This window comes from Gorilla gorilla, chromosome 10, assembly GCF_029281585.2.
Source record: "Gorilla gorilla gorilla isolate KB3781 chromosome 10, NHGRI_mGorGor1-v2.1_pri, whole genome shotgun sequence".
Classification (NCBI taxonomy): Eukaryota; Metazoa; Chordata; class Mammalia; order Primates; family Hominidae; genus Gorilla; species Gorilla gorilla.
In genome coordinates, this window is record NC_073234.2 from 135,773,428 (window position 1) to 135,788,674 (window position 15,247).

General features: G+C 55.7%; 1 protein-coding gene across 9 annotated transcripts in view; it reads right to left on the reverse strand.

Annotated features, from left to right (window-relative positions):
- Nucleotides 1-14,618, reverse strand: part of MSI1 (musashi RNA binding protein 1) — a 28,114-nt gene extending 13,496 nt beyond the window's left edge. For 6 of the 9 annotated variants that reach the window (XM_031001182.3, XM_031001181.3, XM_031001180.3 and 3 more), the window contains exons 1-9: nt 14,389-14,558; nt 14,189-14,229; nt 13,547-13,628; nt 13,363-13,447; nt 10,062-10,103; nt 8,393-8,485; nt 4,350-4,398; nt 3,145-3,227; nt 2,225-2,342 (exon numbers count right to left, since the gene is read on the reverse strand). In XM_031001182.3, the coding sequence (XP_030857042.1) occupies nt 2,225-2,342; nt 3,145-3,227; nt 4,350-4,398; nt 8,393-8,485; nt 10,062-10,103; nt 13,363-13,447; nt 13,547-13,628; nt 14,189-14,229; nt 14,389-14,447 (652 nt within the window). In that variant the 5' untranslated portion in view covers nt 14,448-14,558. Of the gene's footprint in view, nt 1-2,224; nt 2,343-3,144; nt 3,228-4,349; nt 4,399-8,392; nt 8,486-10,061; nt 10,104-13,362; nt 13,448-13,546; nt 13,629-14,188; nt 14,230-14,388 lie in introns of all 9 variants that reach the window. The other 3 variants (XM_055358185.2, XM_055358184.2, XM_055358181.2) reach the window with 3 other exon arrangements.
- Nucleotides 14,619-15,247: the final 629 nt, after the last annotated feature.

Genomic DNA, 15,247 nt, shown 5'->3' on the forward strand with positions numbered 1-15,247 from the left:
AGGCTGGTCTCGAACTCCCAACCTCAGGTGATCCACCCGCCTCAGCCTCCCAAAGTGCTGGGATTACAGGCGTGAGCCTAACTTCTTTTTCCACCTCTTAAATGAAGGGTGAAAACAGCTCATGAATCACCTTAGAATAAAACTTTCTCAATGTTCTAAATAAAACAAGGTGAAAGAGACAAGACAACTAACTACAATACCTGATTCTAGCCTGGATCTTGTTCTGAAGGACAAAAATATTCTATAAAGAGCATTACTGGGTCTGGCCGGGCATGGTGGCTCATGCCTACCACCACAACACTTTGGGAACCTGAGGTGAGAAGATTGCTTGAGGCCAGGAGTTCGAGACCAGCTGGGCAACATAGTGAGACCCCGTCTCTACCAAAAAAAAAAAAAAAGAGCATTATTGGGTCAATTAATAAAATTGGAAAATAGAAAGTAGATTAGATAAAAATATTGTATCAAGGCCGGGCGCGGTGGCTCACGCCTGTAATCCCAGCACTTTGGGAGGCTGAGGCGGGCAGATCACGAGGTCAGGAGATCAAGACCATCTTGGCTAACACGGTGAAACCCCGTCTCTACTAAAAATACAAAAAATTAGCCGGGCGCAGTGGCGGGCGCCTGTAGTCCCAGCTACTCGGGAGGCTGAGGCAGGAGAATGGTGTGAACCCAGGAGGCAGAGCTTCCAGTGAGCCGAGATCCCGCCACTGCAGTCTGGCCTGCGAAAGAGCGAGACTCCGTCTCAAAAAAAAAAAAAAAAGAAAGAAAAAAATATTGTATCAATTATAAACTTAGGAAGTTGATAACTAAACTGTGGTTACATGAAAGAATATCCCTAATCTTAGGAAGCATCAAAGGGTAAAGGGCCACGATGCATGTAACTAACCCTCAAATGATTCAGTGAAAAATCACAAGTCTGTGTGTGTCTATACATGTGTACATACATATTTGCAAACACACATACACACACATATATACACATAGAGTAAAACTGATCAACCAAAATGGGGGCAAAATGTTAAGAACAGGTGAATCTGATAACAGGGTATATGGATGTTCTTTGCACTGTTTTATTTTTGCAGCTCCTCTGAGTTTGGGATTACTTCCAAATAACATGTTAAAGAAAAAAGAAAAGCTTCAAGGAAGACTGTGCCCTATTTGGAGGCTGCTCGCCTCCCCGACTTCTGACCCTCTAGCCCATGCTGTGCCCCCTCCTCTGAATTCCCAGAGTACCTCTCTGTGTGCCATTCCCCCATGCCTGGCATAAAGACCCCCTTGTACTGTTCTCTTTCTGTATGTACACATCTCATCTCCCCAGGGAGCCTCAGATTTACCACCCTCAGTCTTGGACCCAAAGCACAGCTGACTCCTGCTCAGCTTTCAAGGCTCATGGCAGCCTTCACCTCTTCCAGGAAGTCTCCTCAACCTCCAGGTGGGTTTAGGGGCCTCCCACAGCCTCCAGTCACTCTGTAGTGGCAGTGCCCATTTACGCCTGTCTCCAACTTGAAGGAGAGCCCCATGAGAGCAGGCGCTCCTTCTCAGAAGTTGCTCAATAAATATTACTTGAATGAATAAGACCAGGCAGCCTTCCTTTTGCCCCCTCCAAAGGCCTTTGGGCCTTTGCAAATGCTGTTCCCTCCGCCTGGAACACTTTTCCCCTTCCCGTCTCTCCAGCCTCCCCATCACTGGCTCCTACTCCACCCGCAGACTCAACTTAAATGTAACTTCTCTTCCCACTTCTCCAAGTCATGGTCAAGTTCCCTGTGACCACACTCCCTCGGCACCCTACACTTCTGCATCTGAAATCTATTTTATCTTCTTACTTGTTTTCCCTGCCAGATTGTAAAGAAAGTCATTGTTGCAGTTCCTGGCATAATGTCTGGCATATAGAGTTGCTCAATAACTGTGTACTGGATGGATGAATGGATAGAGGAATGGACAGATGGAGGGATGGATGGACGAGAGAATGGACAGATTGACAGGACCAATGAATATGGTTGGACCTTTCTGCTGGCTACCACCAGAGGGCAGCACCCCCCAACCAAACCACCCCACCTTGGTTAGGTCTGCCAGACCCGACAGATCCCTAGTCCCCACTCCTGCTCAATGACTCAGACAGGAGGAGGGCAGACCACAGGGGAGGTGCAACACCCACACAGCCCCTGCTAGTCCTGGGAGCAGTTCTTTCTGCAGAAAGAAGCCGCAGGCGCAGGCTCGCGCATACCCAGCATGCCGATGCCCAGCATGAAGGCGTCCATTCCGTAGGGCATGACTCGAGACCTCCCCCGGGCTGAGCCCGTTGGCGACATCACCTCCTTTGGCTGAGCTTTCTTACATTCCACCTGCAATGAGACCTGGCGGTTAGTCTTTCCCACAGAGCTAGAGTCATTAGCCCTCTTGTTCCCTGGAAAGCCTCTTTATTAATTTTATTAATTTCACTGTCCAGCTGAAAACTATTTCATGGTTACCACTGATGGAGCACTCACTATGTGCTGGGGAGTGTGTAAACGGCTTTGCATGCAATCGTTCAATGAATGCTTACACCAATACTACCAATACTATGATGGAGGAGCTTTTCCAGTCCCATTTGACAGATGTGGAAACTGAGGCTCAGAGAAGGGAGGTCATCTGCCTGATTAATTACTGTGTGACACTGCCTCCCTGTCTAGGTTTTTAGGGGTTGGAAGAACTGGCTCTGCCTCCACTTACTCAAAGCCCCTCTGCCTGCCTTTAGAACCTCAGAGCTTCCCTGGCAGGCCCCACAAGGAGCCCCAGTCTTCTCTGTGCCTGCGCTCCATCCAATCCCAACTCACCATGTTTTTGTTTTTGTTTTTGTTTTGTTTTGTTTGAGACAGAGTCTCACTCACTCTGTTGCCCAGGCTGGAGTGCCGTGGCGCAATCTCAGCTCACTGCAACCTCCACCTCCCGGGTTCAAGCGATTCTCCTGCCTCAGCCTCCCGAGTAGCTGGGATTACAGGCACGCACCACCACGCCTGGCTAATTTTTGTATTTTTAGTAGAGGCAGGGTTTCACTGTGTTGGCCAATCTGGTCTCAAACTCCTGACCTCATGTAATCTGCCCACCTCAACCTCCCCAAAGTGCTTGGCTTACAGGCGTGAGCCACTGCGCCCGGACCCAACTCACCATTTTGTTGTTGATTTCATGAAAATGAATTTCACACACTTTCTCCACGATGTCCTCACTCTCAAATGTGACAAACCCGAACCCTAGAGGTTGGACAAAGGATAAAGGCAAGGTCAGAACCAGAGCGCAGGGTCAAAACTCAACCCCAGGTCGTACCAATATGCCCGCTCCTCTCTCTCTGGCGAGTGAGAGTTAATGAAAGGCTCTGCTCACAGCCTGGAATCCTCTCAACTATCCACTGAGACAGGGTTTCAAGTCCCAGAATACAGATGAGGAAAATAAGGTTCAGGTACGTGAAGTAACTTGCCCAAGGTCACACAGCAAGTTAGAAAGTGGTAGAGCTGTGATGAGAATACACTCAACATGCTTTTTCTAGTCCTCAGGTGTTTTCCAAAGAGGGAAGAAGGAACACACATGCACACTCATTTAAACTTACACAAAGGTGTACATGTCCAAACATACAAATGTACATAGACACACACACATTCACACATGCACACATCTAGATACCTGCGTATCACACAGACACATGCAGTTACCCTGACATACCAGATATAAACAGACATTTAGGCACAGATACCCCCTTTTGCACAGATACAAATACACACACACACACACACACAGAGCACATACCCCACTCCCAAAATGGACTAAAAGTCCTGAAACAACTGGAGAAACAACCCCGTCTCCTCCTGGGTGTGCCCCAGGGGCTGGAAAGGGATTTCTCAGAAGGTAAGGCCCTCGGGAGAAAAACAGCCAGGTGGCGCACACGCACACGGTGTGGCCCAGATGCTCACAGGTTCAGAGGCAACGGGGCTGGGGGGCTGGGGGCTGGGCAGGAGGTGACTGCCTGGGGCTGTGGAGTCAGCCTGACCCTCGGCGGCCTGGCCTAAGCTCTGGTTACCAGGGACAAGGTAAGCCCGGGCAGAGGCAGACACCACTAGGGTGGGGGTAGGAGACTCAGTGGGTTGCGGGGACTGGGTGGGGGGTGGGTACTCCTCTGTTCCTCTCGTGTGTATGCAATTCGGCAAGTTTCTAGCACAGGAAATGGTAGGACAAAAGCCTTCTGTAAGGCCAGGCCTGGGAGAGGACGCAGATCCTGGGGGATAGGATGTCAGAAGGCGAGATGAAAGGGCAGCTGTGACCTGCAGCCCCCTGGCTGACCACGGGGCCCAGCCTGGGAAGGGGGAGGGGGCCACACTCACCTCGGTGCCGGTTGGTGGTTTTGTCAAACATCAGCATGGCGTCGTCCACCTGAAACACAGCCCGCCATGGAGGACCCAGCAGATACCAGCGGAACCCACTACCACCAAGGAACGGGCTCTGGCAACCCACTGCCCTCTTGCCCACTCCAGGCTTGACCTTCAACCTGCTCCCTGCACAGGGGACAACTTTCCTTCTGCAACCCCACTGAAAACCCTTTTCAATCACCATCATCTCAATGCACCAGCCTGCATTTATTAAGCTCCACTGTCCTTCCAACATTCCCTGCATGGTAAGATCCCCATGGTGTAGATAAGAAAATAGGCTCAGAGAGGTGAAGTTGCCTGCCCAAGATCACACAGCAAGACCTTGACCAAGCTGGGGAGGCACACAGAAGATGCTAGAGAAGGAAATATGGGAGGGAGGAAAATGACAAGATGGGGAAGCAAAAGCCTCATCCCTTTCTGTAAAAGGCCAGGAGGACAGCAACCAGACTGGACTCCCCTCTCCGGCTACAGATCTTTTCCTCTAATTGAGGTTTCCTTTTGCTAGAGGCTGTAATTAAAGCAAGTAGAGTTCAGTGCCTGGGCTGCTTTGCCTCCCACTGACTGGGGGAGGGGAAGGAGACTGGGAAAGGGGGAGGATCTACATCATCCATCCTCTCTTGGACCCCAGTCTACTCTTGTTACTTCCTCTAGGTACCCCTTGGATATACGGTCACCAAAGGCCTTGGTGCCACCTTCCATTTGCCTGCATCTGGTGCCTCCTCCTTGCCCTCTTTCTTAGTTAAGGTCTGAGTCACCTTTGCTATAAATCAGGGGCTGCCTCTGATACCCAACCCAATCCTACTCCAGGCCCCAACCCTCCCCCAAATGACCAGACATCCAAAGGATTAAAAAAAAAACTTTTCTCAAGCCATCAAGCCATGGGTAACCAGCCTCTTCCCTACTCTCCTTCCCTCTACTTCCAGGCCCAGCATCCACCACCTTCTTTTTTTTGGAGACAGAGTCTTACTCTGTCACCCAGGCTGGAGTTCTGTGGCATGATCTCGGCTAACTGCAGCCCCCGCCTCCCAGGTTTAAGCAATTCTCCTGCCTCAGCCTCCTGAGTAGCTGGGATTACAGGTGCATGCCACCACTCCTGGCTAATTTTTGTATTTTAGTAGAGATGGGGTTTCACCATGTTGGCCAGGCTGGTCTCGAACTCCTGGCCTCAAGTGATCCACCCGCCTCAGCCTCCCAAAGTGCTGGGATTACAGGCGTGAGCCACTGGGCCCGACCCCATCATCCACCTTCTAAAGGCCCTCCCCTGCCTCATTAAAGACCCTGAACTACAGTGATCCTCCAGCTCTCCTTAGGCATCAAGCTACAGTGGGCCTCTGACTCCCACTGGGAGAACCAGGATCCCACTGAGCCAGGAGGCAACAAGGTCCCTGGAGAATCTCATGACATCTCTCTTCTCAAAGAGCTGCCTGTACTGGGGCCCATGCAACAGAGTGGCACTCTCACTCCCATCCTATGGACCCACTCTGAGTCCCAATCCCAAATCAGCTGGACCACCCGAATGGGACAATCATTTCAGGTTCAGCACATCTTCCCCACCCCTCACTTAACCAATGAAAAACAGAAACCCAGAAAGAAGGACTGTGATCAAAGCACAGGCTTTGGGTAGGACGGGTCTGAGTTGGAATCCTGGATCCTGCATTTGCTGGTTGGGTAACCTTGGGCAGGTGACTTGATGTTTCTCTGGCTTTGGTTCCTCATCTGTGAAATAGGCATAACAGTGTCTATCTCACAGGTTGAAGTTAAATGAAAGACACCTTTTTTTTTTTTTTTTTTTTTTGGAAAAGGGTTCTCGCTATATTGCCCAGGCTAGTCTTGAACTCCCAGGCTCAAGCAGTCCTCCCATCTCACCCTCCTTGGTAGCTGGGACTACAGGTGTGCACCACCGAGCCTGGCTATGAGAGGATTTAGTGAGATAGTGCATGTGACACTCTTAACTCACAGCACCCAGGATACAGTAAGTGCCTAATAAATAATAGCTATTATTATTATCTTTACAAGGGAGGGACTTGCCCATAGTTACACGGGGGGAACGTGGCAAAGCTGGGGAGAGAGCAGCCAGATACTACTGGCTTGAAGGTTGCATGAGGACAGCGTCTGTGTCATTTAGGGCCATGACCACCATCCTACTGAGCACCTTGACTGGAGGTCAATCATTTTTTGAATGAATGAATGAATGAATGAACGAACCAGCCACACCCTCCCCCAATCCTACAGCTCCGAGTCCCTGCCTGACCCACAAATGGATTCAGCCCAAATCCACAACTTCTCCCACCTTCCTCCACCCAACCCTGCAAGGAAGGCCACCATCCCTGGCCCCACTACACCCTTCAACCTGGGCCTTGGCTGGAGAGGCCCCTAGTGGGACGGTGGGGTTGAGGCCAGGGCAGGGGGCAAAGAAGATGGCTGGGGGTCCGGGTTACCCCCACCGGTGTCCCCTCCTGGGGCTGAGGGGAGGGAGGCTCCCGGCCCAGTGTCCTTAATAGGCTTTGGTCTCCATGGGAACCCGAGGGCAGGGGGGATCGGGCGGAGGGAGGGGAGGCGGCCGAGGCCTGCTGACCAGTAGGAGCCGAGCCGCCAAGTTCGGCGGCCGCTAAGCCTGAGTGGCAGCCATGGCGGCTGACCATTGTTCCCCCCTCGGCGGCGGCCCCACGATCCGGGCGGGGGGCCCCCCGCCGCGGGGCCCTTGGCATTCCCGGCTGTCCCCCTCGCTCCCTGGCAGCCTATTCTCCGGCTCCCCCTGGCCTCCCCGGGCCGGTTTCACATGCCAACGCCGATTTAGGCCCGAACAAAAGACGCGGCCGCTGACGGCTTCTCCTGGGGCCCGGTTGCCATGGCAACGCCGGCCCCGGGGGCAGGCGGCCTCCAATCACAGCTGCTGGATCAGATTAGTGCGAGCTCTAATGCTCGGCGCTCAGACACAAAGACACCCCGCCGCAGCCGAGCCGGGTCTGCTGCTTCCCAGGAGCGCCCTACCCTCTGGGGCCCGGGCCCGCCCGACCTGCCCTCTGTCCCGGACCCAGGTGCCCACCGAGGCACGAAAGCCGAGGCCTCTGGTCCCCCACACCACCAGCCTCAGCTGGCCAGGGGACACCTCCCCCCCCCCACACACAATCCCAGGCCCATTTCCCAGGCCACGTCCCCCTTCGCTTGCCTGGGGGTGACTTGAAGTGTCTTGATGGGAAAGTAGAGACCCAGCCTCTCGCCTGTCTCACCTAAAAGAAGAAAGACCAGGGACCCCGGCCCCAAGCAAAACAACCCTCTTTCCCTCCTAGACTTCAAACGTAGGACCCTCTCTGCCATCTCCCCATGGGACCCCAAAGTTCACATTGTCCACCTTTCAGAGGACACCCTAATGTCGGATGTCGCCACAACATCTACCTCTTCAGAGGCCCAGAAATTAAAGTTCCATGCCCCTTACAGCTCACAGCCAATCCTCTGGGCCTGATCAGGAATTGGGGGGTGCTCTCATCAGTTCCCCCCAATACCCAGGGGACCAGCAGCCCCCCAGCTCTGGCTCCAAGCTCCCCACCTGTGCAAATAGGGTGCCGAGTGCAATCGGGAGGTATATTTATTGCCTCCTTATCATCCTCGCCTGGAAGGAGTGGGGAAAGGTTCAATAGCCTGTGGCCTGGACAGGTGCAAACTCCCAGGAGGCCACGGGGTGACTTGATTGAACTGGCTGTGGGAGCACTGCCTCCCTTGTGAGAATGAAGATAAGTAAGAGAAAAATACAGTGGAAGGGCAACAACAGGGCCAGCTACTGTGTGGCTTCTCTGTCCCGAGGGATATCCTGAGTCTGAAGCTCACAGATGAGCCAGGAGGCTGCAAGGTGGATTGGCCTGGTCTCCCCCCACAGCAGGATCCAGCCCCACTCTCATCTTTTGCAGGAATGGAATGACCTGGCTGGATTCGGCTTGCTAGTGCCCCATTCTACAGTGTGTTCACAGCCCCAGCAGCGAGCGCCCCCAGTTTAAACCCACCTTCCCAAACTGCTCAAAATATTGCTTCACGTCCTCCACCGTGGTGTTCACCGACAGCCCCCCCACAAAGATCTTCTTCGTTCGAGTCACCATCTGTTAGGGGAGGGAATGAGAAAGTGGGCATCTGAGTCCTGTGGCCTACCGCCACCAGCAGGGGCTCGAGCCCCCCTGCCAGGATGCCAGCTGACAAGCTCTCTGTGGCCCCAGCCTCTTTAAAGCCCCCCCCCCCAAGCTCCCTCTTGGACCCCCGCCTCTAGGCCTGTCATGGGCAGCTGTGCACCCACACCCTGGCTGGCTCGAGTGTGCCTCCTTCCTGCCTCCCTCCCTAGGGACTATGTCCAGAAAATGCCTTCTCTAAGGACTAACACAGGGAAGGGGGCGGGCCAGTGACCCAGACCCACAGCCTAACTCTAAGACCTCACTGGCTCTCCTGGGAGACCCCCCAAGGTCCATCACAGAGTTTCCCTGAACTCAGTGCCGACATTTTCCTCATCAGCCTCCTCCCAACACAACCTCTGGCAGCCCCGTGGCCCCAGCCCTGTTTTAGGAAGAACACATGGTCCTAATTACCCCAGGAGCGCATGGCTAATCCGCGGCAATTCCCAGCCCCATCCTAACACTAAAGCACCTTCTGTCACCAAACTGCTTAATGGAATTAACCCAATTCCAACCATGTGCTCCCTGGTGCGGCTTCCTTCGAATACCTGCTCCATAATTGCTTTCAGGCCCTCTACTGGACCCTTCCAGAGATGCCCCTTTCCTGTCTCCCAAAACTCTTCCTCTCCTTCAGCCCTGGCAGGAGTTGGGGGCCTTGATGGAATTCACTGGCCCGGAATCTTAAAGAGCTCTAGTTCCACCTGGCAAAGGAGGAAACCGAACTCTCCTAGAGAGGGACCTCGTCCTAGGACCCATGATAAGTCAGTAAACTCAGGGGTCCTGACCCCATGTTCCGCAATCAGTCTCTCCTTCTGTCCTCTATATTCAATTGCTTCAAAAGGAAGACCTGGCTAGTTGCCCTGAGGCCTAGAATAGACGCTTAGGCCCCTGCCCTGCACCAAAAGTTTTTTGAGTGTTGTATCGCTCAACTGCTCAGAAATCCATTTTCTGCGCACCTTGACCCTCTCACTGGAAGAACTCGCCAGAGCAGCAGGGTAAGAGAGCATTGAGAAAGCAGCCACAGACATCTAAACTGAAAGACAACAGGTGACAGAGTCTGTGGTCCCCTCTGCCTCTGCAAAGGGTGACTGGGGGGATCCAAGGGTAGCTCCCTAGCCTGCCTGTAGCGCGGCCTTAGGGTCTAAGTCTGTCCTGTATTTCACTTCCAGAGGCCTGGGCATCAAGGCTGTGGTCTATGATGTTGGAATTAGACTCAGGCTCCAAACTCTACTGGGTTCAAATACAGGACGATGAATCCTCTGAGTAGCTCCCCTTTCTCCCAACACACACAAGCCCCTCTCCAGTCCACCCCAGAGCTCACGTGGAAAGACATATAGTGTCTTCAGGCCACAGAGCAAGGACGTCAAGAATCCCCTCTTCCCAGCCCAGCCCATTCCACAAACACTTCAAGCAGAGGTTCCAGAAGCATCTTCCAGAGCAGGAAATACTGGGAAAATCACTGCCCAGCATTGCCCATAGTAAGAGAGCTCCTCCCAGACATAGACACACCTACCTTGGGCTGTGCTCGCCGAGGGAAGGCCACCTTAGGGTCAATCTACAAGAAAAGGGAGAGGTAGAAGGGGTCTTGGTTATCGCATTTTTAGAAGAGTGACCACACAGCCTTCAGCCCTCAGGACCTCTCTCCTCCCAGGACACAAAGGTGACAGAAATCACAAAAGCCTCTAGGAGGAGAGAATAGTGGTTAAGCAATTATTTTAATTTTTTCTTCAGACAGAGTCTCACTCTATCACCCAGGCTGGAGTGCAGTGGCACGATCTCAGCTCACTGCAACCTCTGCCTCTCGGGTTCAAGTGATTCTCCTGCCTCAGCCTCCCTAGTAGCTGGGATTACAGGTGCGCACCACCACACCCAGCTAATTTTTGTATTTTTAGTAGAGACGGGGTTTCACCATGTTGGCCAGGCTGGTTTCAAACTCCTGACCTCAGGTGAGCCGCCCGCCTCAGCGTTCCAAAGTGCTGGGATTACAGGCATGAGTCACCATGCCCAGCCAGTTAAGCATTTAGACCCTAACGTCCCACTGCTGGGTTCAAATCCCATTTGCACTGCTTCCCAGCTGTGAGACCATGGACAAGTTATTTCCCCTCTTTGAACGTCAGGGTCAAGTTCACCTGCAAAATGGGCAAATAATAACACCCACCTCAAAGGGTCATCAGCAGATTATTGGAGATAATGCATACAAAGCACTTGGCATGGTGTCTAGCTCACAGCAAAAACACAAACAAAAAAAATGTAAGCTGTCTTATTCCTTCAAGTATCAGGTAAATCGAGGGCCTTCCTTGCGTAACTGACTTCACACAGATGACCTATCTAGGTAAGGCATGCAATTCAGGCTTTGGAAACCCTGCAAATGGGAATACTCTTTGTCTGCAAAAGGCCACAAGCTGAGAGTTCATAACCATCAGGAGTAGGCTCAGTTCTGTTTTCGCAGTACTATCAACATCAAACAGCTCTCCTTGAGGCTGTGAGCAAACAGCTCCTTGATAATGCAGCTAGGCTTGGGGCAAGGCAGAGTGCAGTCTTCGGTGACGTGAAAGGGCATGGGGCTTGACTTAGAAACTCTGGGCCTCTTGCCAAGCCTGTGATCTTGGTAATGCACTCGAACTCTCTGAGCCTCAGTTCCTTCATCTGCAAAGTGGGGACAATCACACCCGCTTTTCCCAGGGGCAGCTGCGGGGAATCAGATGAGATAACGCGGGGTGAAAGCGGCCCTTTGTGAACTGCCCTTCATTGCACAAACAAAGGTGCTATTACCAACAGGCCACCTTTGCCCTTGGCTGTGAACAACCAGAGGGAAAAATCAAGATGCATCTGGGTGTACTCCTGGGTACTATAGCTGTACGACAAACAGCAAAAGACAGGGCATGAGACGCTGTGATCCATGCAGGGCCTACGGGGCCAGGTCAGGCCAGAGCTTTTTGCCACCCACATGGGTGGACGTCATTCATAAGTTCACCAGCCAATCGCAGGGAAGATCTATCTTTTCCCAAAGTTCCTTCTGTTCAAAACTCAGCCTCGTTCTAGGCAGCTGGCTCTGGCTTCTCTCTGAATGGCACAGACCAGGAACTAGCCTCCTACAGGCTCCCCCACTGGAATCTGTCCACAGAGATGGAACCTCCAAAATCCACACTAGGGCAATGCCTCCTCTCCTGCCAAGTCCCACTGGGCTCCAGGGAAAAATCACAACTGCTCATTTCTCCCGCCTGAAGTTTCAATTCCACACCTCCACGGACATGTCCATCCTTCTCTTTCTCCCAGAAGCAGCCGCCCCAGCCACCAGTGCACCACACACAGTCCCCCTACACAGACCCCGATGGGGAGATGGTACCCAAGCCACGATCCCACAGACCCACGCACACCCCATCCCTGACACACCCCACCTCCACTGTGACTCACAGCTGGCAACATAAATAAAACCCAACAAGTAAATAAAAGGTGAAAGTCAGAACTCAAAATAGACTCCCCACAGTAAACCTCCCTCCCACCCCCTTTCCCAGGCTGGAGGACGCCAAACACAGACAAAGCCCTGGCCCTTTTCAGCCCCATCTCCTAAGAATACTCATCTCACCCTCCTTTCTCCCTCATTCTCTTCCCCTTTATCAATCTTCCACTCCTCCATCCCCCAGCCCCTAAATCTCAGCTTCCTCAGCACTGCAGAAGCCATCAGTGCATTCTGAGGACAGGGGATGGTAGCAGAACAGGCAGCTTGATGGCAGATAATCACCAAAAACAATAGGCCACTGTCTCTCCATTTCCAGGCTTGGGTCACTCAGGCTGCGCCAAGAAGATCCTTTCAGAGCCGGCAAAGTTGAGGCCTGGCCTCATTTGCTCATTACTGCGAGCGGGAGCGGGAGCGGGAGCCACTGGGCAGAGATAACAGGAGCTGGGGACAGGCGGTAATTTGACAAATTCTTGGGCACAAGCAGCTATTGTTGCAGGTAAACAGGAGCCAGGGACTGACCCAAGCAGAGAGGCCCAAGGCTGGGGGACAGCCGGGAAGCATGGAGAGAAGAGATCCACACTATCCCTGCCCCCGGCAGACAGACACCCCCATCACATGGTGGTAACCCCCTCCTCTGACTTTTCTCCTTTTCCATCTGCCCTGGAGCCAGCGCCCCCTGCAGGGTCTAAGACACGAAGGAGCTGTGGGACAACAGCAAAATGTTCCATGAGTTTGAATGCCAACCAAGCAGCTTCTCCTAAGATCTAGTCTTCCGAAGGGTCGTTTCCAGGCAAGCTAGAGCCTTTCTCATAAATCCCCTCCGTGGGCAAAGCAGGTCCCTGTCTTCCACACAAAGCAAGGAACTCATTGACCAAAAGTAGGGGGAGGAGGGAAGGAGAGAGGGAGGGGGCTTCAAGGGATGCTTTGCCATTGGTCTGGATGAAGAGGGGGTGTCGCAGAGCCAAATACTAGTTAGAGTTCACAGAAGCCACCGGGTGGGTCAGTGCTACCCTGACTCACCCAATTTGGGCTGGGGGAGGGACCTAGCCCCACCCCAAGCTCTGCTCTGAGGCATCATGATTAGTACTTCTAGGGAGAGGGTGGCGGCTGCCTCTTCCCTCACCAGGACTAGGGGAGGGGGGATGTAGCATCTCATGGCAGGCCAGGGATTTTTCTCCTCCCTCTCCCCCCCAACTCTAGTGACAAAGTTTCAGAGCATGGCAGCCCTCTTACTCAGAAAAACTCCCTCCTTCCTCATGGACCCCGTCCAGCTGTCCCCTGGGGAGAGTCCTGACCCTCTCCTCCGGCAGCCTCCCTCTCCCAAAGGACCCCCGAAGCCCCCAGGGCCACTCACTGTTTTGGAGTCGAGCTCGTGCCGCGATTGCGCCAGCACTTTATCCACCCCCGCCTGGTCCATGAAAGTGACGAAGCCGAAACCCCTGCGCGCCGTAGTGAGGGAGAGGCAGATGGTTACAAGGCAGTGAGTGGCGGGTGGAGGGGGGCGAGCCGGGAGCAGGAGGAGGGGGTGAGGGGCTCACCTGGATCTCTTGGTCAGGGGGTCCCGCATCACCAGACACTCCTTCACCTCCCCGAACTGGCCGAAGTATTCGCGCAGCCCTTCTGTAACCACACACCCGCCTTCGGACCAGCCCGGGCCCCGCGCCCTTCCCCCCTCCCCCGTCCTTTGCCCCCGGTGACCCCGGAGCGGCCCGGCCGCCCCCGCGCCAAGCTGCCCGCGCGCTCTCCACTGCCGCCGCCCCCCACCGCCCTCGCCCCGTTCCCGCTGAGCCTCCTGGCGCCCACCGGGGCCCCGGGAAGCCGAGGGCCGAGCTGGGCTGGAAGGGGGACGGCTCCGGCCGGGTTCCCGCCGCTCCGGGAGCAGCCTCACAAAAGTTTGAGCCGCAGGTGCGAGCGGAGTTGGCGCTGCCGCCGGCGGGTCCCGGGGGCCCAGCCCACCCCCCGATACCCCCTGAACCCCTCATCTGCTCCCCTCCACCCGCTGGGCCGGGTGCGCTCGCGGATCGCCCTGCGCTCTCGGGGTCTCCGGGCGGGGCGCGAAAGAGGGCGCGAGGGCGCCCGGGGTCAGTAGGGCGCAGGGCCGGGCTGGGGTGTCCAGGTCTGGGGCGCCGGGGGGTCCAGGGTGCCCTGCCGGACCGGCGGGCGCTCCCGGGCTCGCTCACCCTGCGTAGTCTGCCAACTGAGTCCCCCGATGAACATCTTGCTGCGGGAGGAGGAGAGACACAAAGGGCCCGCGTGAGCGCCGGGCGCCAGGGCGCAGGGGGCGCGGGCCCGGGCCCCGGGGAGGCCCGGCCCGACCCGGATCGGCCATGTTGGCGGGGCCGGGGCGGGCGCGGGCCAAGCAGGCCGGGCCGGGCCGTACCAGGGGTCGTGCGGCGAGTCCGGGGAGGCGAGGCCGGGCTGGGGCGCGTCAGTCTCCATCGGGAGCCGCGGGCGGCGCGGGCAGCGGAGCGGCGGCGGCGGCGGCGGCGGCGGCGCTCGGCGCGGGGCAGATGAGGAGCGCAGCGAAGGGGGCCGGACGGACAGGCCATGCTGCCCCCTCCCCCGACCCCGCTCGGGCGGGCGGGCGGGGACGGCCGAGGGGAGGGCCCGCCGGGGGCCGACCTGCCGGCTCCTCCCCCCGCCGCCCTGCGCGCATAAAGCCCCGCGCTCGCCCGCGCGCCCGGGCGCCCGCGGAGGCGGCGGCGCCGGGACCCCCCTCCCGCGGGGCTCCTGGGTCTCCGGGGCCGAGCGAGACCCCCGAATCCCGGTGCGGGCCGGGACCAGGGCGCGGCCGCACCCCCCACCCACCCCGGCGCGGGGGCCCGGCCGCGGGAACGCCCTCCCGGAATGAAGCGCTTCCCGGTGCCTTCAAGGTAGCTCGGTTCCGGATCGGGAACCCCCCCCCGGTCTTCCCTCTCAGGTCCCTGCTGTCCAGAATTGAAGAGAACCCCAATCTCCTCGGGTCGGGCGGGAGATAGCCCTAGTGCTCCCCAGTCCCCACATGCTCCATTTCCCCAGTCGGAGCGAGAAGCCGCCCTCAGAGCCCCCAGTTTCCTCCCAGCCTAATTTAGAGCCCCCCACCCCCACCCCAGGGCTCTAATTTAGAGCCCTCGCTCCGTTCCCAGGATCCCATATCCAGTTTGGGGGACCCACTCAGTGCCTCGCGTCCCGAGTGGGGAACCTCCATCAGCACCCCAGTAGAAACCGTATCCTCTTCCCCAATCCGTCCTCAGCCCTTG